This window comes from Lithobates pipiens, unplaced genomic scaffold (assembly GCF_037356315.1).
Source record: "Lithobates pipiens isolate NorthernLeopardFrog02 unplaced genomic scaffold, aLitPip1_a1.2 Scaffold_13, whole genome shotgun sequence".
Taxonomy (NCBI): domain Eukaryota; kingdom Metazoa; phylum Chordata; class Amphibia; order Anura; family Ranidae; genus Lithobates; species Lithobates pipiens.
The window spans coordinates 7798484-7826342 of NW_027507718.1; the positions used below are offsets into that span (position 1 = coordinate 7798484).

A 27859-nucleotide genomic window follows, 5' to 3' on the forward strand; every position below is an offset into this window, starting at 1 on the left:
TTACCAGTGAGCTGAGTCTACACCAGATCTGCAGTTTAAGAGCTTTTTTGGCCCATGTTTATTGAAGTAAAAGAAAACAGTCCATCCAGGATTCCCACGCAGGGGTTTCTTCCACAAAGCAATAATGAGCCACCTGGCTCTCTGGTCAGCACTGCTGTTCAGGCGTTGATCTTCGGTCCTCTTGACCCTGTAACTGTGTCCCTATTTGGTACCCACACTGTACCTCTGGTGACACTCTCTCTTTTATCTTGTTGGCTTGCGTTATTGCCATACGGCTGCTTCAGGCTTGTAGCCTAGGCCTTAGGTCAGCTCCTTAGAACAAAAGGGTTTCCTTGAGTTAAGCTCTCTTCTAGCTTACTCCTGATCAGTGCCTTGCTGCTCTGTCACAAAGTACATCTGCCTCCTGCAGACATGCATGCTCTGACTGCACCCATGCAGTCTCTGACTCCTGCAGAGGAATGGGAGTCCACCTGCCTTCCTGTCTGTAGGTTGGGTCCCTGAGCCATAGCCAGGTCACAACTAAATAGCTCACTGCTGTGCAATCAACGTGCCTTTCTCTCCAAAATCCGGTGTAAACCAGCAATATTCCAGGTAGCACAGGGTCCAATTCCACACTAGATAAATGGTGACATGTTCAATATTTATTTTACCCGCTGTGTGTCTAGAAAACACAATACTTACATGTATCAACATTGAAATGTTGAAAGAAATTTCAGAGATGTTAAAATGGATTTACAATTGTCATAAAATTTACAATAATCTCAGCAGTGGGTATGCGTGGTAGGATTTCACAAATGGCCAGGCTCTGTTATTGGTATGCTTATAGTACAGCATAATATAGTACAGTCCAACAGCTTTTATGTACAATCTGTTTTAGCTTTGCTTAACACCCTCCTGCAGCTGCCTCCTGGCATTTTAACAGGATCTAAATTCTGGGATGCCTGGGGTGGGCATTCCAATCATCTGACAGCTGTGATTGGCAGTCACAGTGGTCACATGATCAGAAAGTTCCCAATCACTAGTATGGATCGGGAGCTTTCTGGCACCAGCTCGCTGCGGGAGGGGAAGACATCATATGAGTCATAGAAGTGAGGGGGGGGGTGTATTAGGATTGAGAGGAAAAGTAAATCAGGTTAGGGGGCCCAATAAGTAAAACTAGCTGATTATTCCAAAGTTATACAATTGACCAAAACACTCTCAGTCTCTCTTTTAGTTTCAGACTCTGTTTCCCCATATCTTATCCATTCACTTCATCACTCAATCACTTACACATGTGTATCTCCTTATCTATACGGCCAGTGATACATACGTTCTTATGTCCTGCTTCTGCCCTTTACATATATGATTAAGGTGGGCCTGGTGGTCCCGGAAAACATGTCAGAAGGCGTGGCTTATGGAGTGGTGTAAAATTGAGGCCATCTCACACGTTAACAATACAGAATGGACTCGGAGAGCTGCAATTTTTCTAACTATACTACACACTACTGGATTGCCGGGACCCATTCCTAAGCACCAGCAACACAATATACATCTTCTGTTTTTTTATTTTGCTTAGAGCGGCACTACAAATATAAGTAAATAAAAAAGGTGATCAGCGCATATATATGCGCTGATCACCTTTATATATACAGTACAGACCAAAAGTTTGGACACACCTTCTCATTCAAAGAGTTTTCTTTATTTTCATGACTATGAAAATTGTAGATTCACACTGAAGGCATCAAAACTATGAATTAACACATGTCCAATTATATACTGAACAAAAAAGTGTGAAACAACTGAAAATTTGTCTTATATTCTAAGTTCTTCAAAGTAGCCACCCTTTGCTTTGATTACTGCTCCGCACACTCTTGGCATTCTGTTGATGAGCTTCAAGAGGTAGTCACCCGAAATGGTTTTCACTTCACAGGTATGCCCTGTCAGGTTTAATAAGTGGGATTTCAAGCCTTATAAATGGGGTTGGGACCATCAGTTGTGTTGTGCAGGAGGTGGATACAGTACACAGCTGATAGTCCTACTGAATAGACTGTTAGAATTTGTATTATGGCAAGAAAAAAGCAGCTAAGTAAAGAAAAACGAGTGGCCATCATTACTTTAAGAAATGAAGGTCAGTCAGTCCGAACAATTGGGAAAACTTTGAAAGTGTCCCCAAGTGCAGTGGCAAAAACCATCAAGCACTACAAAGAAACTGGCTCACATGACGACCGCCCCAGGAAAGGAAGACCAAGAGTCACCTCTGCTGTGGACGATAAGTTCATCCGAGTCACCAGCCTCAGAAATCGCAGGTTAACAGCAGCTCAGATTAGAGAACAGGTCAATGCCACACAGAGTTCTAGCAGCAGACACATCTCTAGAACAACTGTTAAGAGGAGACTGTGTGAATCAGGCCTTCATAGTAAAATAGCTGCTAGGAAACCACTGCTGAGGACAGGCAACAAGCAGAAGAGACTTGTTTGGGCTAAAGAACACAAGGAATGGACATTAGACCAGTGGAAATCTGTGCTTTGGTCTGATGAGTACAAGTTTGAGATCTTTGGTTCCAACCACCGTGTCTTTGTGCGACGCAGAAGAAGTGAACGCATGGACTCTACATGCCTGGTTCCCACCGTGAAGCATGGAGGAGGTGTGATGGTGTGGGGGTGCTTTGCTGGTGACACTGTTGGGGATTTATTCAAAATTGAAGGCATACTGAACCAGCATGGCTACCACAGCATCTTGCAGCGGCATGCTATTCCATCCGGTTTGCGTTTAGTTGGACCATCATTTATTTTTCAAATAGGACAATGAGCCCAAACACACCTCCAGGCTGTGTAAGGGCTATTTGACCAAGAAGGAGAGTGATGGGGTGCTGCGCCAGAGGACCTGGCCTCCACAGTCACCGGACCTGAACCCAATCAAGATGGTTTGGGGTGTGCTGGACAGCAGAGTGAAGGCAAAAGGGCCAACGAGTGCTAAGCATCTCTGGGAACTCCTTCAAGACTGTTGGAAAGCCATTTCAGGTGACTACCTATTGAAGCTCATCAACAGAATTCCAAGAGTGTGCGGAGCAGTAATCAAAGCAAAAGGTGACTACTTTGAAGAACCTAGAATAGAAGACATATTTTCAGTTGTTTCACACTTTTTTGTTCAGTATATAATTGGACGTGTGTTAATTCATAGTTTTGATGCCTTCAGTGTGAATCTACAATTTTCATAGTCATGAAAATAAAGAAAACTCTTTGAATGAGAAGGTGTGTCCAAACTTTTGGTCTGTACTGTATATATATATATATATATATATATATATATATATACCATATATTACCACAAAGATGGAATATCCTTGTTTGATATGTATTCTACCTCATAGATAAAGTGCAATAAATCAATAATTATACCAATACTAATGGTGAATCTTAATGCAAATTGCTGCTGTGCATGCAACTATTTAGCTGCTATGCAAAACCGCTACTGTGCAAACTACGTAAATAAATTATTTGCTGCGCATGCGATTATTTAGCTGCTGTGCAAACTGCTACTGTGCAAACTAAGCAAATAAATTATTTTCAAAAAATGCGCAACACATTACCATAAACTCATAAAGTGAATAAAATAGCTGCTGCTGTGCAGATAATTAAAACAAACAATTAATATAGTGCAAAATCGTGAAAATCATCACCAGGTGCTAAATATTAAATAATAATTGACTGAACACTAAATAGTGCAAAATGGTGCAAGATTATCATAAAGTGCTGAGTATCAAATGATCCTTTGTGTACACCTTTAAGTGTGTAGGTGTACCAATACAGTCCTATTTATATTGAGTAGTGATACCCATAAAATTCCATCCATAAACAGTAAACGTGCAAATTAGTGCAAAAAGTGCTGGTGTGCAGCAATGTGACAGGCAAACTCTTCAGGTGACATCCACTGTGTACTCTTTGTGTGCTCCACTCAGTACTCTTTATGCGGTTACCTCTAAATGGGTAAGAAATGCCACTCTAATGATGAGTTCTCCTGAGTGTGGTAACCAGGAATGATGTCCTTAAGAGTGCTGTATTGCAATAATGGCTCCCAGTTGGTTAGTTCGCCCGTTCATCCACGGCAAATGAAAGCGGGGAATAAGCAGGAAGATCCCATAGCGTAATATGTCTCAAATAGGTTTATTTATGTTTAAAAAATGGCTATTTACAACAATGCTGAAAACGGCAGGCAGATCAAACAATGTTACAAACGTCTCTATGTGTCAATTCCGGTAGTTCCTTAATCCAGTAACTTCCCTATGCATTACGTCACAGGTCGTGACTTCATCAGAGTTCATTAGAAATCTGTATAGTAGGATTAGTTAGCAGAGCGAGCACATCACATGTTAACCATGCCAGTTTGAAAACACTTAGTAGAGGTCTCCTTTATATTATGTCCTCTTCTGATCAAATGTTCTTACCCTACATTGTAGTTTTGAGCTATTTTCTCTATTTGTTGAATGTTCTTTACCTCTTCTGCTCAAATGATGTTAAAGTGGTGTTGCCACCAAAAAAATAAAACTACTTAAAATTCGTAAAAAAAATCAAAAAAAAATAATTGGCAAAAAAAAAATTTTTTACTCACCTCTAAATACCGGTTGCTAGGGGGTCCCTCGTAGTCTGCCTTCTTCATTGCCCGGGCTGGTGACATCACTTCCCCTCGCGCCGCACATTCACCTGGGACCTGTCATGTGTCCCAGGTGACTGTACGGCGTATCACTGCGCCCTGCGCCGCTCGCGCATGCGCAGTGGGTGCCCGGCTGTGAAGCCACAGCCGGGTGCCCACAGTATGCATGACGGCGCCGCGAGCGGAGCGGGGAGCGAGGGGGGGGGCTTCGTTCCCCCGCATCGCTGGACCCTGGGGCAGGTAAGTGTCCGATTATTAAAAGCCAGCAGCTGCAGTATTTGTAGCTGCTGACTTTTAATTTTTTTTTTTTAGGGGGTACCCCACTTTAAGACTATTTTCTCTTTGAACAAATGTTAGGTTATGTTACATTCGGTCTGTGAAAGGCAACGGAAAATAAACTGACTCACATATTACAAACATCACAGAGATTATTGACTTTCGTGGCAGTCTGACACTGAGTATGATCAGGAGTTACAGTAGATGCAGTTTTTACACCAGGTGGCCCTAGGTGTGATGGTCCTTTTTATAATGCCATAACACATTTGAGAAAGGACTGCTAGTGTCATTCCTGTTTTCTGTCTTCAAGAAATTGACTGTCTGATCCTGTCTACAACATCACAAACTTGTAGTGGTGCTACAACTCAAGAGCAACATCAAGGGAGTTCTAAGCAGACTTTCTGTCGAAAGGCCTCCTGTAGCTGGATTGACAGGAGTAAGGAGGACTAGTAAGAAACATTGTTAAAGATAAAAAGATGCATTAGGATATGGAGTGAGAAAGTGCTTTTAAGGTTCTGCATGCAGAGAGAATGAGGATGAAAAAGGAGAAGTATGTGTAAAGAGAAGTGAGGAAAACAGCTTGGAAGTATATATGAAAAACATATGTGAGGAAGCCGAATGGAATAAAGATAATTGTCAATTGACTAAGATGTAGAGGAAGACTAAGTACAGTACAGTTTTCAGGAGGAGCAGGAAGAACTTGGGAGAAGCAGTTTGTAATAAGAATTACAAAGGTTTGGCACAGAGTGAAGTGTGTCTGAGGTACAACCTAAAATGGATGCTGTATTTTTAGCTTTTGTCCAACAAGCTATCGTAAAGAAAAGTTAGGTTGATTTTATGAAGTATTATTAGCATCTCCTCTTATTTTTTCCAGGATTACCATCTGATGCCTGTGTTCAACACTTGTGCACTGTTGTTAAAATTCTCAGAAATATGGACAAGGAAGAGAGGTAAAACATTTAGTTCCAAAACCTATGCACAAAATTTTTTAAAAACTCAACCTGTTAGAAACCTTTTATGCCACGTGCACACAAGCGGAATGTCCGACAGAAAAAGTCAGATGGGAGCTTTTCATCGTATATTCCGATCGTGTGTATGCCCCATCGGACTATTTTATGACAGACCTAGACATGCTCTAAATATTTCCGATGGAACCAATTCCTAACGGGAAAACAGCTCGTCTGTATGCTGTTCCGACGGACCAAAAACGACGCATGCTCTGAAGCAAGTATGAGACGGAAGCTACTGGGTATTGAACTTTCTTTTTCTAGTCCCATCGTACGTGCTGTACATCACCGCGTTCTTGATGATAGGACTTTGGTGTGATCATGTGTACACAAGACAGTTTCAGCAGAATTGCATCGGAACTCCGTCGAAAAATCCTTCAGAGTTTATTCCAATGGGAAAACCAGTCGTGTGTATATGGCATTAAAAGACGGAACCCAAGAGGCTTCCTTTTCATATATGAATAGGATTTTGAAGATTAACCACCTCAATACAGTGCACTTACACCCCCTTAGTGACTAGACCAATTTTCAGCTTTCAGCGCTCTCACAGTTTGAATGACAATTACTCAGTCATGCAACACTGTACCCATATGAAACTTGCGTCCTTTTTTCCACACAAATAGAGCTTTCTTTTAGTGATATTAAATCACTAGTGGGTTTTTATTTTTTGTGCTATAAATTTTAAAAAAATGTAAATTTGTGAAAAAAAATGCAGTTTTCTTTGTTTCTGTCCAAAAAAATTGCTAATTAGTAATTTTTCTTCATAAATTTTGGCCAAAATTTATACTGCTACATATCTTTGGTAAAAATAACCCACGTGAGTGTATATTATTTGGTCTTTGTGAAAGTTATAGAGTCTACAAACTATGGTGCCAATCACTGAAAATTGATCACATCTGATCGGGCCTTCAGTACATCAGATGTATCTCATTTCTTGAGACACTAACAAGTCAGGAAAGTACAAATACCCCCCCAAATGACCCCTTTTTTAGAAAGTAGACATTCCAAGGTATTAAGTAAGTAGCTTGGTGAGTTTTTTTAAGTTGTCATTTTTTCCCACAATTCTTTGCAAAATTAAGATTTTTTTTTTTTTTGATTTTTTTACAAAATTGTCATATTATCAGGTTATTTCTCACACACAGCATATGCATACAACAAATTACACCCCAAAATACCTTGAATACATTGAAGTAATACCATCAGGCGTTCTATGAGCAAAAATTACACATCTCATTTCACAGCCACCTATTACACTTTTGAAGGCCCTGGAGTACCAGCACAATAGAATTGCCCATAAATGACCCCATTTTGGAACGCTAACACCCCAATGTATAATCTGTGAGGCATAATGAGTCTTTTGAACGGTTAATTTTTTTCCAGAAGTTTTTGGAAAATGTGGAAAAAAATGAAAACACATTTTTTTTTACATAAAGTTGTCAATTTATAAGATATTTCTAACACATAGCATGTATATAGCAAAAATTACACCCCAAAACACATTTTGCTACTCCTCCCGAGTATGGCGATACCACATGTCTAGGACTTTTACACAGCCTGGCCACATACAGAGGCCGAACATTGAAGTAGTACCTTCAGGCATTCTAGGAGGATAAACGACACATCTGATTTCATTCCTACCCATCACACTTTTGAAGGTCCTGGAGCGCCAGGACAATGGAATTACCCCAAAATGACCCCATTTTGGAAAGCAGACACCCAAACGTATATTATGTGAGGCATGGGCTGCAAATAGGTACTCGGGTACTCTGATGGGCTGCAGATAGGTACTCTGGTACTCTGATGGCCTGGTGACAGGTACTCAGGTACTCTGTTGGCCTGGTGACAGGTACCCGGGTACTCTGATGGCCTGGTGACAGGTTCTCTGATGGGCTGGTGACAGGTACTTGAGTACTCTGATGGCCTGGTGACAGGTACTGGAGTACTCTGATGGCCTGGTGACAGGTACTGGAGTACTCTGATGGCTTGGTGAAAGGTTCTCTGATGGCCTGGTGACTGGTATTTGGGTACTCTGAAGGGCGGTGATAGGTACTTAGGTACTCATATGGACTGTGACAGGTACTCCGATACTCAGATGAACTGTGACAGGTATTCAGGTACTCAGATGGACTGGGACAGGTACTCAGATGAACTGTGACAAGTACTCGGGTACTCAGATGGACTGGTACAGGTACTCAGGTACTCTGATGGGCTGTGACAGGTACTCGGGTACTCAAATGGACTGTGACAGGTACTCGGGTACTCTGATGGGCTGTGACAGGTACTCAGGTACTCTGATGGGCTGTGACAGGTACTCGGGTACTTTGATGGGCTGTGACAGGTACTCGGGTACTCGGATGGACTGTGACAGGTACTCGGATGGACTGTGACAGGTACGCGGGTACTCTGATGGACTGTGACAGGTACTCGGGTACTCTGATGGGCTGTGACAGGTACCCGGGTACTCTGATGGACTGTGACAGATACTCGGGTACTCTGATGGACTGTGAGTGACAGGTACTATAATGGGTGGTGACAGGTCCTCTTTATTGGGAGGGGCAATCAGTGTGCTTGATGTGTACTATAAGCGGTAACGAGATGTTACCGCAATCTCCTCCTCACACATGATCGGTGTGTGAGGAGGAGAATCTCTCGCTACCGCAGTTTGTTTACATTTAGTGATCGGCTGTGAAAGGATCACAGCCGATCACGTGGGTACACAGCCAGCCAATGGCTGTTTACCAGCGTCGGTGACGAGCAGTGTTCCCTGGAACACACTGCCACCAACGCGCACGCATCGTGCACAGGGTGGAACCATCTGTGATCGGCCGTGACTTCATCACGGCTGATCACGTGGTAAACAGCCATGCCCAATGGCTGTTCACCCCCCTCGGTGGCGAGCGGTGTCTCCGTGACACGCCGCCACTGAAGGAAGAGGTATGCGTGCGCACGATCACGCGCATTCCCTGTTTAATCGGGAGGACGTCATATGACAGCCTCCCGCCACAATAGGTCAGCCGGCGTTCAGCATCTAGTTAAAAAAGATCTAACCCTAACTGAATGACATTTAATTTGCTAAAGCACTGTGTATCCTAAACAGTGTTGATATTTTTTAAATAAAATACTGTTTTTAATGGGGTTTTTTTTTCATTCTTTTTTGCATCTCAGTGCTGCTGATCTCATTTGGCTTCTTTTAGCTAAGCCTGATAGTGACACTTTTGGTCTCTGTGGCAGAGTTGGCTGCAGCAAGGTGACAATGGAAATCAAGAACTGTCATGGATAAATCAATAGATGCTGCAGATTTAAGAGATTGAAAATAACTTTTGAAGTTACATTAGGTCTACTTTAAACCCTGAATAATTGTTCCTTGAATCACATTTGCATAAACTTGCTTATAATTGCAGAACATGCATGCTTATGTGATATACAGACACTTTAGGCTTCTGTCTAATCCTTAAAAAAAAAACAATTAAATACATTTTTGCTGCGAGAGCGGTTGGCCTGGGAAAAATTATAAAAAAAGTACAGGAGGACGCATAATAACACTACATAAACTTTATATGACTCTACATCAAAATTGCCACTATAAACATTTATCATTATCCATTCCCATAAAATAATGAGGCAGAAGGAACAATATAGGGTAATCTTAGTTTAGAAAAGGACTGACATCCCAGTGGTGATTTAGACCTAGAAGAATTCTTGAGAGTAACATAAGTATCTACCAAACGTTCAAGGAGCATGAAGACATCATAATGCTATCACTGTATAACACTGGCAGGCACTTGCTTATGATATTTCTGATTAGAGGTCGACCGATATGGGTTTTTCTCTGGCCGATGCCGATATTTAGAAATCATGGCGGCCGATTGCCGATATACGATGCCGATTTTTTTGGGCCAATATGTTAGGCCGATTTTATTTTTATTATTTTTTTTTTTTCCTTTTTTTTTTTTTTTAAAATCCCCCTTGATCTAACACACCTTTCCCACTGGGGCGTTTTTCAGGCGCTTTTGGGCTAAAAATAGCGCCTGTAAAGTGCCTTCAAAATGGCTCCCCTGCAGTCTGTGTGAAAGACAGAGTGCTTTCACACGGAGGCGATGCGCTGCAAGGATCTTTAAAAAAAGTCCTGCAAGCAGCACGTTTGGAGTGGTGTATACCGCTCCTCCACCACTCCTGCCCATTGATATGAATGGGCACCACTGCCGAAGCGCATGCAATGCGATTTGGCAGCAGTGCTTCATGGGCGCATTTAACCTATTCCTTGGCCGCTAGCTGGGTTATATGTGCCCCACTAGCAGCCAAATAGCACCGCTAAAATGATGGTAAAGAGCTGCTAAAACTTGCGTTTTACCATCAACGCCTGCCCGCTCCAGTGTGAAAGCAGTCTTCATAAGTGATGCAGAAAATTTCTTACATTTAAACATTTATTAAACAAAACAAACCTCCAATCAGTTTACTTGTATGTATGATTTAGATAAAAAAAAAATATATGTTAAATAAAAACAGGTAGTCAAAACTTTTGGACAAAAAAAAAATGGGCTAACTTTACTGTTTTTATTATTTTTTATTTTTTAAATAGTGTATCTTTTTCCCCAAAAAAATGCATTTGAAAAACCTCTGTGCAAATGCCGTGTGACATAAAATATTGCAACAACCGCTATTTTATTCCCTAGGATCTCTGCTAAAAAAATATATATAATTTTTGGGGGGGTCTAAGTGATTTTCTGGCAGAAAATACAGGATTTTTACTTGTAAGCAACAAGTGTCAGAAAAGATTTAGTCTTTAAATGGTTAAACTGAGAACTTCTACACACAGAGATGACTTCATTCATTCAAGTGTAAACATTGTATCTTTCTGTTCTTTTCTTGGCAGCCTGCCCAGAGAGGAGGAAAGACGTTTCTATGACGACTCAGGCAACTTACACTGACTTCTATTACAGAAGTCATTTCAAAGTTCCGCTGTAGTTCTAAATCGGCTTTTTATCAGCACAATCGGCCGATGCCGATTAATTAAAAAACGGCAAATATCGGCCGGCCGATATATCGGTCGACCTCTATTTCTGATGCTTTGAAACTCTACAGAAAATGTTGTTACAAAAGTAACTCCCCTTAGGGCATGGTAGCAAGGAAAGCCAACTACCTTGTATGGATCTTTAAGAAGTGAAATCAGCAGGAACAAGTTGGGTCCACAAGTTCATGTAGACCAAGAGAGAGGGTTCTTGGAAAGTTTATGATCGTTGGGGATCACTCGAAAGCACCTGCCAGTGCTTACGCAAAATGCCTTCTTGGAATGGGAAGAAAAGGAAACTACCATGAGTAGATGTGGTTTATTTTTAAGCTTAAACTTAAGAAAAGATTGCCTGTTTACAGACTGTGGCACAATTAGTTACCACAGTGAGTGGCCCCTGGGGGTAATGCTTAGCTAGGAATGCAGGCATTATTTCTTGTGTTCTGGCATCAGTTGTTCAATAGTACCAGTAATATGTCTGGTGCAAATGAACTGGTTTTAGGGTAAGCCCTTATTAAGGGGATCCTGGTTAAAACCTGTGGCAGATAGGTGGTTTGTCCTATCTGTAGGTTTATGATAAAGGTCAATTGACAGGTTTCCCTGGTGAAGGTTTATGTCAGCATCTAAGAAGTTAATCTGGGTAGAGTTAAAATCAAGTGAGAAAAAAAGATTGGGTAGACAGTGGCCTCTGCTAAATGAATACAATGTCATTAATGTACCTACCATAGCACAATATGGCCATAGTACACTGGATGAGTGTAAACATAAGTTTTTATTTCAATATAAACCATGTACAGGTTTGCATAGCTTGAAGCTATGTTCAAGCCGATTGCTGTCCCCTAGAGCTGTAGGTAAAACTTACTAAAAAGCTAAAGTAATTCAATATGTACAATATGGAGTAAAAAGAAAAAATGGAAAATAGGAGTTTAAAGTGCCAAGGTCCTAAAGTCCTATTTTCCATTATTTTATTTTCAAATTCACATATTTGGATGTGCCATTTCAAGCAAATTGTGCTCCCATTTTTTTCTTTACAATATGGAGTTGAAGATATATAAACTGCTAACTTCCATAGTGCATGAGTGGCAATCTGATGGTGACCTACCCACTCTCAGAAGGGAGCTGAGAAAGTCAGTTTTGGTATGAAGGTATGGACATGCAATAGGTTGGAATACAGAGGCAGTGAAAAATTGGGAAAAACTCAGCACCAAAAATAAAAAATTATAAGCCTAAAAATTAATTTAATTCTGCTCCACTGAAAAAGAGAATAATACACTCCTCAGTTCAGATTTAGATAACAACATATAGGGGGCGCTAGTTGGCAAAAAATTCTCATCAACGTGAATAATACCCCTCTCATTAACAATCAATATTTTGCCACTCTTAAACAAATGTCATTTGTGCAACTACTCATAATATATATCATATCATATGTGCATTCACCATAATATGTAAATAAAATAAATTTTACAACAATTCACACATTCATGTGATAACACCCCAGTGACAGCAGTTACTGCAACAACTGTATTAGAAAAGTCCTTGAAATTTAAACTATTCCAGTAAAAAGTTCCTTTATAGTGTGATATGATTGCCACGCACAGAACGATGACAGATCTTTCGTGTAAAAGAATGTAGCCAAAACCTTCCACGTGATACTTCACCACAGCCTCGATTATCCACACCCAATAAGTGATTGTAATGTGATTCAACTTACCAGATGTTATTGACCACTTTATTGAAAAAGTTAGTCAATAATCAGCTCTGCAGGGTTGTGCCTGCTCACATGCTTTAAGCCTGTAGATAGATTCAGCCTTTCTCCTCACAGACAGGTACGATAAATGCGATATATAAAAGACAGATGGAGAGCTTCCATAGCGTAATTCAATTTATTAAAAAATTAAAAATAGTACACAGCCAAATGGCTCCTTACTTGTAAAAGTGCCTTTCCCCCGGTACTGGGGCTGCTGGCGTTATTCTAGGGCGATTCTTGCTGCAATACGGAAGGTATCCACTGCAGTTGGCATGGCACCCCCCTGAAGACGTTATACTAACGAAACATACGTCTGGCTAACGGCGCGAGTGTGTGGAACGCACGCCAACTGCAGTGGATAGTGTGGATACCTTCCGTATTGCAGCTCGCCCTAGAATAACGGCAGCATTTTAGATGCACCTGACGCTCAAGACCAGGTTGTCCTTGGCCTGGAGGCTCACAAATCCAGAACTAGGAGTCAAAAAAAATCATTCCTTCCACTGGTCTGGAAGATTCTCATGAAGGATACGATTCTGACAGGCTGGGAAGGAGCCCTAGACATTCTCTTGGTGCAAGGCATTTGGTCGCCAGAAGAAGCTTGTGTACTGATTAACATACCAGAGCTAAAAGTGATTTGGTTATCCCTTTAACATTGGACCACTCATCTGTGACATTCAATGAGAATTGACTTGGACAATGCCACAGCCATGGAAAATGTCAATCATCAAGAAGGAATCAAAGTCTTTCAACTCAAAGAGAATTCTGGCCTGGGCGGAACTTTATGTTCAAGCTCTGTTCGTTGTATACATTCTAGGCATAGAAAATTGTCAGGCGGACTTTCTCAGTCGACAGCATCTAAATTTAGAAGAATGGTCTCTTCACCTGGAAGTGTTTAAATACCTGTGTCCCAGGTGGGAAACTCAGATATGAATCTCCTGGTCTCCAGATTCAGTGACAAACTGAACAAATGTGTCTCCAGGTTTAGGGAGCCTTAACTGTGCATGCATTTGTGATGCTCAGTGGGATCAGTTCAGACTGATTTTTGCTTTTACTCCCCTGAAGCCCCTGTCTCATTTGCTTCATAGGATTGAGGAAGAGGGCATTTCAGTGATACTCACTGAACTGGCCCAGCAGATGTGGTGCCTCATCAGACGGCAGAGATCTGTTGTCTCAGGGACCAGTCTAACGCCTTGCTTCACAGATGGTCACTGACATAAGTTACGTTTCTGTTGAAGTCCAGTTTCTACAGGACAGGTTTATGTTATTCCATGGCTCCTAAACGCTGCTGGAATTCACCTCTCCCATTCCATACCAGGAAATACGCCAAGAGCATCCTGCTCTTTCTTCAGTCAGGTCTAGATCAACATTTGGCAACATTTGTACTACCAAAGTTCAAATTTTGCCTCTAACTCAAAACATGTAGCGCTTATAGGTTATATCATATAACATCCAACAAATAAATAATAACTCATAAAAAAATCATACAAAAGTGTGCACAACATCAATGAGAGAGAACAGTCTTTCCAAAGATTAGTCCACAATATAAGTCCACCATCCAAAATGTGATATAAATAGTTTTGCAAATATATTGCCATGAAGTGCAACAAAAATGCAGGAAAGTGTAGGCTTTTAAGCTGTGAGCCACCTCACCATTGTGATCCTTCACTGCATGCAAAACCACACATGCTTACCAAAAACAGTTCATTCTTATTCTCAGACATTTCAAATAGCACTCAATGTGAACAAGCTCTAATCACAGAAGCTAAGGCACAGAAGGTAAGGCACATCCCACTCCGAACTCATAGCCTCCCTCCAGTTATCCAAAATAATTATGCAGAAAAAAAACTTAGGATCCACATAGTGTGAAACCATAAAGCTAATCATTTATTAAAAAATACCCAGCATACTCACATCAATGTAGATAAATAGCACATATACCAAACAAGCCAGTCCCAAAAATAAGACAGATACCACCCATGACGTCATCACACATAAGGCAGCTCTGTGATCTTCATCTAACCCTCTATGTATATATGCATATTTTTTTCATAGGCCTATTACTATTTTGTTTGAGGTCTTGTCCACCCCTCACTTGGACTGCTTTTGGACATTCCAGTTATCTTAGCCCTTGTACACACGGTCGGAGATTCCGACAACCAAATTCGACGGATTTTGTCCGAAACATACACACGGTCGGACAAAGTTGTCGGAAAATCCGACGTGATGACGATATTTCGTTACGACGGGACTACGTTCATGCTAGTAGCCAATAGCTTTGGTGTAGGAATTTGATCTGAGCATGCGTGCCACTTTGTCCGATCGGAATTCTCTACACATGATCGGAGTATGTCCGATCGGAGCATTTTGTCGGAAAATTCCAACAAACAGCCACATAACACAAAAATACTACTTTGGTGTAGGATTACGATTTAATATATATCTAATATGTTTAACATCAATAATATATCATAATATTTAGCAATGGTAATTTGTTTGCATCATATGATATTGTATGAAGTAGACATTGTATATATTTGACAGGTAAAGGATAATTGTGCTGTCTGTTTTAGAAAAAAACAGTTCATAGTTAAATTTCTTCTCATTATTATTATTTTTTCCTTCCACAAATCACCCCTTGTCCCCCAGCATCCTTCTTACTGAGCTTGAATCAAATCTTCTACAAATTGTTAATGTGCAGTGGGTTAATTGAGATGGAAATATGATTACTTTTTCATATTAATATGCTGCAATCCTTTATTTCATTTTTGCAGGACTGCTGACTGTGTCTTTAAATCCTGGTATTTACTAATCCACTTTGGCGAATGGGTAGACATTGCAGCAGAGCAGCTGTTGACATCAGACTTGGAAGTTTCAGATGACCTGCTGTGGCTTTTGGCATTTTACTACAATCCATGCAATGAGAACCAAAGCACAGATAGAACAATGGTGGGTTGTAAATGAAAAATAGCATGAGTCTCGTTACAAACAAGAATTGTGCACTCTGTTTGAATTAACTGATGCATATGCCAACTGACAGTTATACCTGTTTTCAAAATGTGATGTATTTAAAAAAAAAAATTGTATTTAATAGATACAAGTTTAATGTCAAACTGCAAACAACATCTCAGAAAGGCAGCATATGTCTTGGGAGAGGCAACCTTTCAGGGCTTCTTTTCCTCTGGTATTGTTTCAAGACTCTAATACAGGGAAATGACTTGCCTCACGTCACAAATGACACAGTGTTGCTGTACTAGAGTGACTTCTCTCTCAGGGTTGATATATTAAAAAATGCTTTATAAATGTAACAAACATTAATACAGTCACAATTACTATCATTATATGTGTAATTTGGTTATTTCCTAAGCACCATCTAGTGGCCATAATGCAGTATTTTTTTAAATACCTTAAGCATTAGGCTTTTAGATGACACTTTATATCATAGGGAATAATCCTATTACAAAAAAAAAAAAAGCTAAGCAGCAATTTTGTTGGGGCTGTGCAAATGTTTGTCACATTTGTCTAGCAAAGTTTTTTGGCATTTTGTATTTCTGTTTTCTGTGCAGATTCTGTTCTTTTTCTCAGTTTAGGTGTTGAAAGTTCATGAGCCACAATATAGTTGGTTAAACAAATCTGCTTTGCACACCAAAGTGGTTTATGCGCCATGTCTGTATGGTTAGCATACATGCCTCTGCACTGCCGATTCCTGGGTTCATATCCCACCAGTGACAATCTCTGCTTAGATGTATGTAGATTCTTTCAATGTTTGTGGGGGACTTGCTCCAGGTGATCCAGTGTCTTCCCAAAACCTAGAAACATACTGGTGGGTTTGTTGACATCTGACCATAGTAGGAGAGCAGAAGAAACATTGTATTATAAACTCCTTCAAGGACATTTACCATAGTGAGTACAATACGTTATCTGTTGATACATTCTTAACATCATCAAGTAAATCCTATCAGGTTCTTCTGCTTTCAGCCAATGCACATTGAAATTTTGACTACAGAAGTTATGCTGCTTGCTTTTTCCCATTACCAGACAGAGCTTTATAGAACGAGGAAGATTTTTCTGTGTACTAAATGTGCCAAAATTCAGGTATTTTGACCCACGTTAAGAAGAACTTCTGAAATAGTTTCTTTCATATTTCTGTCTGCAAACCTACAGTACATATTGAAGGGTGTCCTCAGAAATGATACAAGTAGTTATACTCATTTTATCACTGAAATTTATTTCAGTCTGTGAAAAGTTCTGACCACCCAGGAAGATGTCTCTTAATTTTCAGTAAGTATTTGGGAAACCACTTGTATTTGCATTCTTTCACGAGACCGCACATGAAATAAAAGCTGCATTTATACAGGGAACAAATAACTCTATATGCATATATCCTGTTTTTCCAGAGTCTTTGGATGGGATATATTTACACCATGGCGTCCCAGAGTATGAGTGGGGTTTAAATGAACTCTAAATAAGATGATTTTTAAAGAAGCAATTTAAGGTCCCTGTTGATTGCTTAATTTAAAAAAAAGTAATTCACCACATATCAAAGAATTATTTCCTTGTTTTCTGCCAAGTAGATACACATTTCTTTGTAAAGAGGTGTAATTTACAATCCACATATCCCTTTAATATCAAGTTTAACCACTACAGCCCCGGACCAATAAACACCTTAAGGACCAGAGGTCTTTTTCCAATTTCGCACTGCGCTGCTTTAACTGGTAATTGCGCGGTCATACAATATTGCACCCAAACGAAATTTGCGTCCTTTTCTTCCCACAAATAGAGCTTTCTTTTTATGGTATTTGATTGCCTCTGCAATTTTTATTTTTTGCGATATAAATGGAAAAAGAGCGAAAATTTTGAAAAAAAAAGATATTTTCTTCTTTTTGTTATAAGAAAAATCGAATAAACTAAATTTTAGTCATACATTGAGGGCAAAATGTATTCAGCCACATGTCTTTAGTAAAAAAAATGTCAATAAGTGTATATTTTTTGGTTTGCGCAAAAGTTATAGCGTCTACAAACTAGAGTAAATTTTCTGGAATTTACACAGCTTTTAATTTATGACTGCCTATCTCATTTCTTGAGGTGCTAAAATGGCAGGGCAGTACAAACCCCCCCCCAAAATGACCCCATTTTGGAAAGTAGACACCCCAAGGAAATTGCTGATGGGTATGTTGAGCCCATTGAATATTTATTTTTTTTGTCCTAAGGGATTGAATAATGACAAAAAAAAAAATTTTTTTACAAAAAGTTGTCACTAAATTATATATTGCTCACACATGCCATGGTTATATGTGGAATTGCACCCCAAAATATATTCCGCTACTTCTCCCGAGTATGGGGATACCACATGTGTGGGACTTTTTGGGAGTCTAGTCGCGCACGGCACCCCGAAAACCAATCACCACCTTCAGGATTTCTAAGGGTGCAAATTTTTGATTTCACTCCTCACTACCTATCACAGTTTCGAAGGCCATAAAATGCCAAAATAGCACAAAACCCCCCCCAAAATGACCCCATTTTGGAAAGTAGACACCCCAAGCTATTTACTGAGAGGCATGTTGAGTCCATGGAATATTTTATATTTTGCCACAAGTTGCGGGAATATTACAAACTTTTTTTTTTTTGCGCAAAGTTGTCACTAAATGATATATTGCTCACACATGCTATGGGCATATGTGAAATGACACCCCAAAATACATTCTGCTGCTTCTCCTGAGTACAGGGATACCACATGTGTGGGACTTTTTGGCAGCCTAGCCACGTACGGGAACCCGAAATCCAAGCACCGCCTTCAGGATTTCTAAGGGCATACATTTTTTATTTTACTCCTCACTACCTATCACTACCTATCACAGTTTTGAAGGCCATAAAATGCCAAGATGGCACAAAACCCCCCCAAATGACCCCATTTTGGAAAGTAGACACCCCAAGCTATTTGATGAGGGCCATGTTGAGACCATTGAATATTTTTTTTTTGTCCCAAGGGATTGAATAATGACAAAAAATAAAAAAAATTTTTTTTTTTTACAAAAAGTTGTCACTAAATGATATATTGCTCACACATGCCATGGTTATATGTGGAATTGCACCCCAAAATATATTCTGCTACTTCTCCCGAGTATGGGGATACCACATGTGTGGGACTTTTTGGGAGTCTAGTCGCGCATGGCACCCCGAAAACCAATCACCACCTTCAGGATTTCTAAGGGTGCAAATTTTTGATTTCACTCCTCACTACCTATCACATTTCCGAAGGCCATAAAATGCCAAAATAGCACAAAACCCCCCAAAATGACCCCATTTTGGAAAGTAGACACCCCAAGCTATTTACTGAGAGGCATGTTGAGTCCATGGAATATTTTATATTTTGCCAGAAGTTGCGGGAATATTACAAACTTTTTTTTTTTTTGCACAAAGTTGTCACTAAATGATATATTGCTCACACATGCTATGGGCATAAGTCAAATTACACCGCAAAATAAATTCTGCTGCTTCTCCCGAGTACGGAGATACCACATGTGGGGGACTTTTTGGGAGCCTAGCCACGTACGGGACCCCGAAAACCAGGATTTAAATATAAAATGCTACCAAAAAACTGTTAGCGATCGCAGGGATCAGGCCTGACTCTGCGATCGCTGCAGTTATGTGTTTAGTGTTTTGTAAGTGACAGTGATCGATCGATACTGCACTTGGGTGGGCTGGGCAGAGGGGCAAAACGCAGGTGCTACCTAGCGACACTAGCGACACTAATGCAGCGATCAGAAAAATTATCGCTTAGTGACAGTGGCAAAAGGGGGTGAAAGGGTTAACTAGGGGCAATCAGGGGGTTAAAACCATTATTGGGTAGTATATCGGGGTACCTAGCGCTATAAAAACCAGGCGGTGAACCTAAAAAAGTAACTAGCTACCTAGCGACAGTAGCGACACTAATCCAGCGATCAGAAAAATGATCGCTTAGTGACACTGGCAAAAGGGGGTGAAAGGGTTAACTCTAGGGGCAATCAGGGGGTTAAATCTTTATTGGGGGGTGATAGGGGGCTACCCTGGACCTAACACTAACTGCCCTGACAGTTTTAACTGTTAAAACTGACACTGAATGCAGTGATCAGTAAAGAAATGATCAATGCAATCAGTGACACTGTGACTTGGGGGGGGAGGGGGGGCGGGGGGCGATCGGCGGGGTGGGTCTGTGTACCTATGTGTACCTATGTGTACCTATGTGTCAGTGTAGTGTTTTGGTGCACTTACTGTTAGTCTTATCCTCGTAGTCCGGTTAAAAAGACCGCCCCGAGGAGAATGACATCACTTCCTCCTTCCTGTGTAAACAATACACAGTGGGAGGAAGCTTGTCATTGGCCAGGAGCGATCCAGAGGGGGTGGCCAGAAACCAACGGCCATCCCCTCATCACGGATCGCTCCTGGAGCGAACCGGACCGCCGTATCCAGCGGGAGGGGGTCCGATCAGACCCCCCACCCGCTGGAAGGCAGGCACGTACATCTACGTGCTTGTGCCTGCCTGTGCCATTGTGATGACGTACAATGGCAATACGGCGGTCCTTAAGTGGTTAAATAAAACCTTTACCTTTCCTTTACAGCTGTTTGAGCATACCTGTTTAAGTTTCGTTTCGTCTATTTTAGCATTCTTGTTCACAAGCTGACTTCACACTATTGTGTTATGCAACTTTTCTGTGTATTTTGGTGAAGTGCACACACAAATGTATATAGGCCTTTAAAATGATTAAACAATCAGCCATATTCTGTCTGCAAATCCATATGCCCCTAGACTTTTTCACTACAGTCCCCAGTCTATGTAACATATGAGTTATCACTCATTACCTTTTATCGTGGTGTAAAACATGTTTAAAATGTAATAACATTTGTGATACTTGTAAATGGATTTGTAAATGGATGTGCAGGCAGAATCTTTCTGCTTGTAAATGGAAACTGTCCTGAGATAAATATTTAGGCTGACCCCTTTGTGAAAATGTTGCCTATGTGTCTCTAGCTCCAGTACTTTCAGGATTACTGATGCAGAACAGTTGTGCAGCAAGTGAAGTCAGAATGTTTGAGCTACATGGCTGTTACAGCTCAGTGACTCAGAAGGTTTTGAGAGCCTAGGATCAACATGACAACATGAAACATTAATTTACAGGGACTTTTGTGAGACTTCTACTTATTGTAGAATATTCCACCTCTTTTCCTTCAAAACCTCCTGGGTTGCTTTTGCAGTGTGCTTTGGATCATTGTCCACCTGTACTGTGAGCTCTCAAATCAACTTTGCCGCATTTGACTAAATCTGAACTGACAGTATAGCTCTAAACACTGCAAAATTAATCTGGCTGCTTCTGTCTTCTGTCACAACATCAATAAATACCAATGACCCAGTGCCACTGGAAGCCATGCATGCCCATTCCATCAGATTGCCTCCACCATGTTTTACAGGTGATGTGTGCTTTGGATCATGAGCTGTTCTAAGCCTTCTCCACGCTTTTTTCTTCCCATTATTCTGGTACAGATTAATCTTATGCCGGCCATACACGATGCGAATTCCGAACGACCCGTCGAACGATAAACGAAAGCGGCACTCACAACAACATGCGAATGTGCCATCAATTAAGTACGAAAATCGTACGTTAAAACACTATGTTTTAACAGGTTTTTTTTATTCCGTGTTGGTTTCCTTCTGGTTCAAACTTTCCAGAGATCGTGCGCAGTTCATTTTCTTATGTCAAATCGTCCAACTCTGCCATTAACGATACGATTTTTGGACGATTTTTGAAAAAAAAACCAACATGTTGGATTTGTCAATTTGCCCTGTCGTACGAAAATCGCATGTCGCGCATACCACACTAACGATACGAAAATCGGTCGATTTTACTTTCGCTCGGATTTTCGTTCGGAATTCGCATCGTGTATGGCCGGCATTAGTTCCATCCGTCCAAAGAATGCTTTTCCAGAACTGGTCTGGATTGTTTTAGATGTTTTTTGGCAAAGCCTAATCTGGCTTTTCAATTCTCCAGGCTTATGAATTGTTTGCATCTTGTGGTGAACCCCCTGTGTTTGCTCTCGTGAAGTCTTCTCTTGATTGTAGACTTTGACAATGATAGGCCCACCTCATGGAAAGTGTCTTTCGTTTGTCTGGATGTTGTGAATGGGTTTTTCTTTACTATAGAGAGGAAACCTATCATCATCTACCACTGTTGTTTTCCATAGATGTCCAGGCCCTTTTATATTGCTGAGCTCATCCGTGTATTCATCTTTCCTCAGAATGTACCAAACTGTTGATTTGGCCAGTCCTAAAGTTGCTACTATTTCTCTGATGTGTTTGTTTTGTTTTAAAAGTGGCCTGTTTTACTTGCATGGACAGCTCCTTTGAACCCATGATGTAGGTTCACAGCTATAGATTTGAAATGCAAATACCACACTTAGAATCAACTCCAGACCACCCACTGGACATATACTGCGACAGGGTGGCTCTATTGCGCAAAACAACTTACCTGTACATTTCATGCAATAGATACTGTGGGCACTTGTGCCCGATACACACCACAGGAGCACGTGTGTGGGTCTAGAGGACACGATGTCCGCAGGCCACCCGCGATCCCTCCACAGAGAGGTAGAATGGGGATCTGCCTATGTAAAGGCGGATCCCCATTCTGACAGGGGACAACATGGAGATCTGCTGTTCCTAGTGATCAGGAACAGTAATCTCTGTGTTGTTCCAAGGAGCCAAGCCCGCTCACAGAACACACCCAGGTGAACAGTTAACCCCTTGATCACCCCCTAGTGTTAACCCCTTCCCTGCCAGTGTAATTTATACATTGATCAGTCCATATTTTTAGCACTGATCACTGTAATAAAGTCACTGGTCCCCAAAAAGGGTCATTTGGGGTCAAATTTGTCCGCCGCAATGTCGCAGTGCAAAAATTGCAGATCACCGCCATTACCAGTAAAAACATAAAAAAAAAGTAAAAGTCCATAAATCTATTCCCTATTTTGTAGATGCTATAACTTTTGTGCAAACCAATCAATATATGCGTATTGCGTTTTTTTTTTTTACCAAAATTATGTAGCAGAATACATATTGGCCTAAACTGATGAATACATTTTTTTTATATATTTTTTTTTTTTTTTGGATAGGTATTATTGCAGAAAGTAATATATAAAGTGGGAAAGAAAGGACATCAATTTTGTTTGGGTACAACATTGCACGACCGCGCAATTGTCAGAGTTAAAGCGACGCAGTGCCAAATTGCAAAAAATGGCCTGATCATTAAGGGGTAAATCCTTCTGGGGCTGAAGTGGTTAATTGATTCATCCTCCTTTCCTCCTTCTCTGTTCCTCCCCCTTCTTATTTTTGTTTTTCCTTTTGTTGTTTTGGTAAAAATAAAAAAATGCTCTATATTAATATTTAACCACTTGCTTACTGGGCACTTAAACCCCCCTCAGTCCCAGACCAATTTTCAGCTTTCAGTGCTCTCACATTTTGAATGACAATTACTCAGTCATGCAACACTGTAACCAAATGATTTTTTTGTCCTTTTCTTCATACCAATAGAGCTTTCTTTTGGTGGTATTTGATCACCTCTCGGTTTTTCTATTTTCTGCGCTATAAATGAAAAAAGACCGAAAATTTTGAAAAAAAATGAATTTTTCTTCGTTTCTGTGACAAAATTTAGCAAATTAGCTATTTTTCTTCATAAATTTTGGCCACAATTTATACTACTACACATCTTTGGTAAAAATAACCCAAATTATTGCATATTATATGATCTGTGTGAAATTTATAGAGTCTACAAGCTATGGTGCAAATCATAAAGATTGCAAAAAAAGATCACATCTGATGTACTAAGGCCTATCTCCATTCTTGAGACCCTAACAAGCCAGGAAAGTACAAATGCCCCCCAAATGACCCCTTTTTGGAAAGTAGACATTCCAATGTATTTAGTAAGAGGCATGGTGAGTTATTTTAAGTTGTCATTTTTTCCCACAATTCTTTGCAAAATTACGATTTTTTTTTTCCACAAACTTTTCATTGTAATAGCTTATTTCTCCCACACGGAATGTGCATACCACAAATAACACCCCAAAATACATACTCCTACTCCTCCCGAGTATAACAATACCACATGTGTGAGACTTTTACACAGCCTGACCACATACAGAGGCCTAATTTTGAAGTAGCACCTTCAGGCATTCTAGGAGCATAAATGACACATTTCATTTCTCAACCACCTATTACAGTTTTGAAGGCCCTGGAACACCAGGGCAATGGAAACGTCCAGAAAATGACCCCATTTTGGAAAGCTAACACCCCAACGTATAATCTATGAGGCATAATGAGTCTTTTCAATGGTTCATTTTTTTCCAGACGTTTTCGGAAAATGTGGAAAAAGATATTATAAGATATTTCCAACACATAGCATTTACATAGCAAAAATGGCACCCAAAAATACATTCTCCTACTCCTTCTGAGTATAACGATACCACATGTGTGAGACGTTTACACAGCCTGGCCACATACAGAGGGACAACATGCAAGGAACATCGTCGGCGTTCCAGGGACACATAGCCTGCACATACCAAGAATTACACCCCAAAATAAATTATGCTGAGCAAAGGGTAAAGAAAAGATTACCTATGGTTTTAGAAGCGCAGTTGTCCACAGGAGGATATCACTGGTCCAGGCAGCAGGAAGGGACTTGGTCAGCAACAGCGAACACAGTTTTTCAGGCAGCAGGCAGGGATACTGTCCATATTACAGTCCAGGGTCAGTGCAGAGATGTCAGCAGTGCCAAAAATATTGGTCCTGGTAGTAGGCAGGTCCTTGTGGTGTGGTCAGTGCGGCATGACGGCAGTAAGTCCTACAGGCAGCAGACAGAAGTAGAGCCTCGTTCAGGACAGAATGGGGATAGGGGTAGAGGCTTCTCCCTCCCAAATCTCTTTGAAGCCTCCGAGTCTCCAGACCCTAATCTAGGAATAAGAAAACAAAGAAAATTGTTTTCTTCTTCCAGAAAAACTATACTGGAGCCCCTCACATATGTGAGACCCCGTGTTGAATCCCACTAGTCCAGTTGCAGAATACAAGATCAGTCCAAGAGGCAGGCAAATATCGTGGTCAAACAGTCCAAGGTCAGTTCCAGATCAGGCAGAGGTATGTACAGAATAGTTAGGCAGAAGCATGGTCGAATAACAGTCCAGGGTCAGTTCCAGATCAGGCAGAGGTATGTACAGAATCGTTAGGCAGAAGCATGGTCGAATAACAGTCCAGGGTCAGTTCCAGATCAGGCAGCGGTATGTACAGAATCGACAGGCATAAGAGTGGTCAAATAACAAGCCAGGGTCAGTTACAGAGCAGGCAGTGGCATAAGGAGTGTGAAGGTGTATGAACGCAGGAACTGAGGATTATGTTTACCATACTTCACTAAAAATTTATTGAAGTATGGTAACGCCGAAAACAGTCGCCTATGCAGAGGCCTGGTTGGGAAGGACATTGTGCACAATAATAAGATGTGTCTCTTCTGACTCCTGCTCTGGTACACACCTTACATCTTTTTTGACATCTTTGGCTTGTTGGTTTGGGAGGGATTTTATCGGGAAAGTGGCGCTCGGAGAGTCGACTAATAACATCTGATCGGATATTTTCTGGTGGGCCGTTTGGGAAAATAAGGGCAGTGAAAACTTCCTCCTGGTAGCCAAAGAAACGTTTGGGGTTTTGGGTGGAGTTGCGGTAAATGACATAGGAATTGTAAATGGCCAATTGAAAAAAATAAATTGCTACTTTTTTGTACCAATGGTATGTCTGTCTTGTGACAAGATATGGTTCCATCATTTGGTCTTTGAAGTCGACTCCCCCCATGAACAAATTGTATTCGTAAATGCATTTTGGTTTCTTTACGGGGCCATTCCTTCTGGGGATTTCCACGAAGGTATCATTGTGGATAGAAGACAACATATACACATCCCTTCTGTCCCTCCACTTCACTGCCAGAACCTCCTTGTTTCTCAGACTTGCGGTTTCTCCTTTTCGCAGCTTCTTATTCACAAGACTTTGAGGAAAGCCCTTCCGATTCCTTTTTACGGTGCCACATGCTGGCGTCTTCTTCCGGTGAAGGTTGTGGAACAGGGGCAGAGATGTGTAGAAGTTATCTACATACAGGTGGTAGCCTTTATCCAATAGGGGGTATATGAGGTCCCAAACAACTTTTCCGCTGGATCCCAAGTAGTCCGGACAATTAGGGGGCTGCAGCTGGGTGTCCTTCCCTTCGTACACTATGAATGAATATGTGTACCCTGTGGCTCGGTCGCATAATTTGTAGACCTTCACCCCATAGCGGGCCCTTTTGCTGGGCATAAATTGCTTCATTTTAAGCCTGCCGCTAAATTTAATAAGGGACTCATCCACACATATGTGTTGGTCCGGGGTAAACAATTTGGGGAATGTTTTTAAAAAATAATTAAGTATTGGTCGAATTTTGGAAAGCCGGTCATAATTTGGATCATTTCGTGGAAGGCACTGGGAATTGTCGCTGAAATGTAAGAACCTCAGGATCATCTGATACCTGGTTCTGGGCATTACCGCGGAGAAGAGCGGTGAGTCGTGGAGGGGGGTGGGTTGACCAATAGGTATGCAATTGATTTTTTTTGTTGAGTCCCATGTTAAATGTAAGGCCTAAAAAAACCTTGAACTCCTCCACCGTTAGGTCTCTCCATTCGTAGGGACGGGCATAATAAGATGTCGGATTTTTCAAAATAAATTGTTGTGCATACAGGTTGCACTGGGCCACAATTGACGACAACATATCCTCCGTAAAAATTAAATTAAAAAAATCTATTGGGGTAAATTTCTCCCACCTGGACTCCTTGCTGGACAGTGAAAGGGGAAACATTGGCCTCTCCTGAATTAGGAGGAAGCCACAAGGGGTTCTGAAGGGCATAGGGAAGGCCGGCATGGCTCCTAACCCTTTGGGGATGAGATGACACCCCACTGGTACTTGGCCTTTCTTGCCGGGGCACTGTGGTGCTGGTGGACGGCACTGCGGTGCTGGTGGACGGCACTGCGGTGCTGGTGGACGGCACTGCGGTGCTGGTGGACGGCACTGCCTCACTAGAACGCCTTCGTTTTGATGGGCCGGATATCTTCCTCCTCGGATTCAGTCAGTGTTTCACTGCTGAGGACTGGCTCATAATTTATGTCGGCTTCAGAATCCAAATCTGAAAAGGAATCTGAAGAGGAGAGCTCCCCGTTGCTCTCGTCGGCCGTGGAAATAATTTGGTACGCCTCCTCGGCGGAAAAGACTCGTTTAGCCATGGTTGCTGGTTAAGCCTGCACTGATGGGCACTGATGAGGTGGCACAGATGTGCACTGATGAGGTGGCACAGATGTGTACTGTTGAAGCAGCACAGAGGTGGCACAGATGGGCACTGATGAGTCGGCACAGATGTGCACTGATGAGTCGGCACAGATGTGCACTGATTGTACAGATGGGCGCTTTTGAGGTGGCACAGATGGGCGCTTTTGAGGTGGCACAGATGGGCGCTTTTGAGGTGGCACAGATGGGCGCTTTTGAGGTGTCACAGATGGGTGCTTTTGAGGTGGCACAGATGGGCGCTGTTGAGGCGGCACAAATGGGCACTGATGGGTCGGCACAGATGTGCAGATTTATTGCACAGATGTGCACTGATGAGGCGGCAGATGGGCGCTGCTGAGTCGGCACAGATGGGCACTGCTGAGTCGGCACAGATGGGCACTGCTGAGTCGGCACAGGTGGGCACTGCTGAGTCGGCACAGATGGGCACTGATGGGTCGGCACAGATGTGCACTGATTTATTGCACAGATGTGCAGATTTATTGCAAATGTGCGCTGATGAGGCAGCAGATGGGCACAGATGGGCACTGCTGGGGCGGCACAGATGGGCACTGAGGCGGCACAGATGGGCACTGCTGAGGCGACACAGATGAGCACTGCTGAGGTGGCACAGATGGGCACCGATTGGTACAGATGGGCACCGATTGGCACTGGCAGGCACTGGCAGTGCACAGATGGGCACTGGCGGTGCACAGATGGCCACTGACATTGCACAGATGGTGCACAGATGGCACAGGTGGGCACTGGCGGGGTAGATATGGGCACTGGCAGGGTAGATATGGGCACTGGCTGGCACAGATGGCACAAAACACTTTTTTTT

General features: G+C 41.6%; 1 protein-coding gene across 4 annotated transcripts in view; it reads left to right on the plus strand.

The window, feature by feature from the left end:
- The window catches only part of FANCC (FA complementation group C), a 308404-nt gene that overhangs the window by 255983 nt on the left and 24562 nt on the right, over positions 1-27859 (plus strand). For all 4 annotated transcript variants that reach the window (XM_077474813.1, XM_077474811.1, XM_077474812.1 and 1 more), the window contains 2 exons: positions 5780-5855; positions 15442-15616. In XM_077474813.1, the coding sequence (XP_077330939.1) occupies positions 5780-5855; positions 15442-15616 (251 nt within the window). The remainder of the gene's footprint in view (positions 1-5779; positions 5856-15441; positions 15617-27859) is intronic.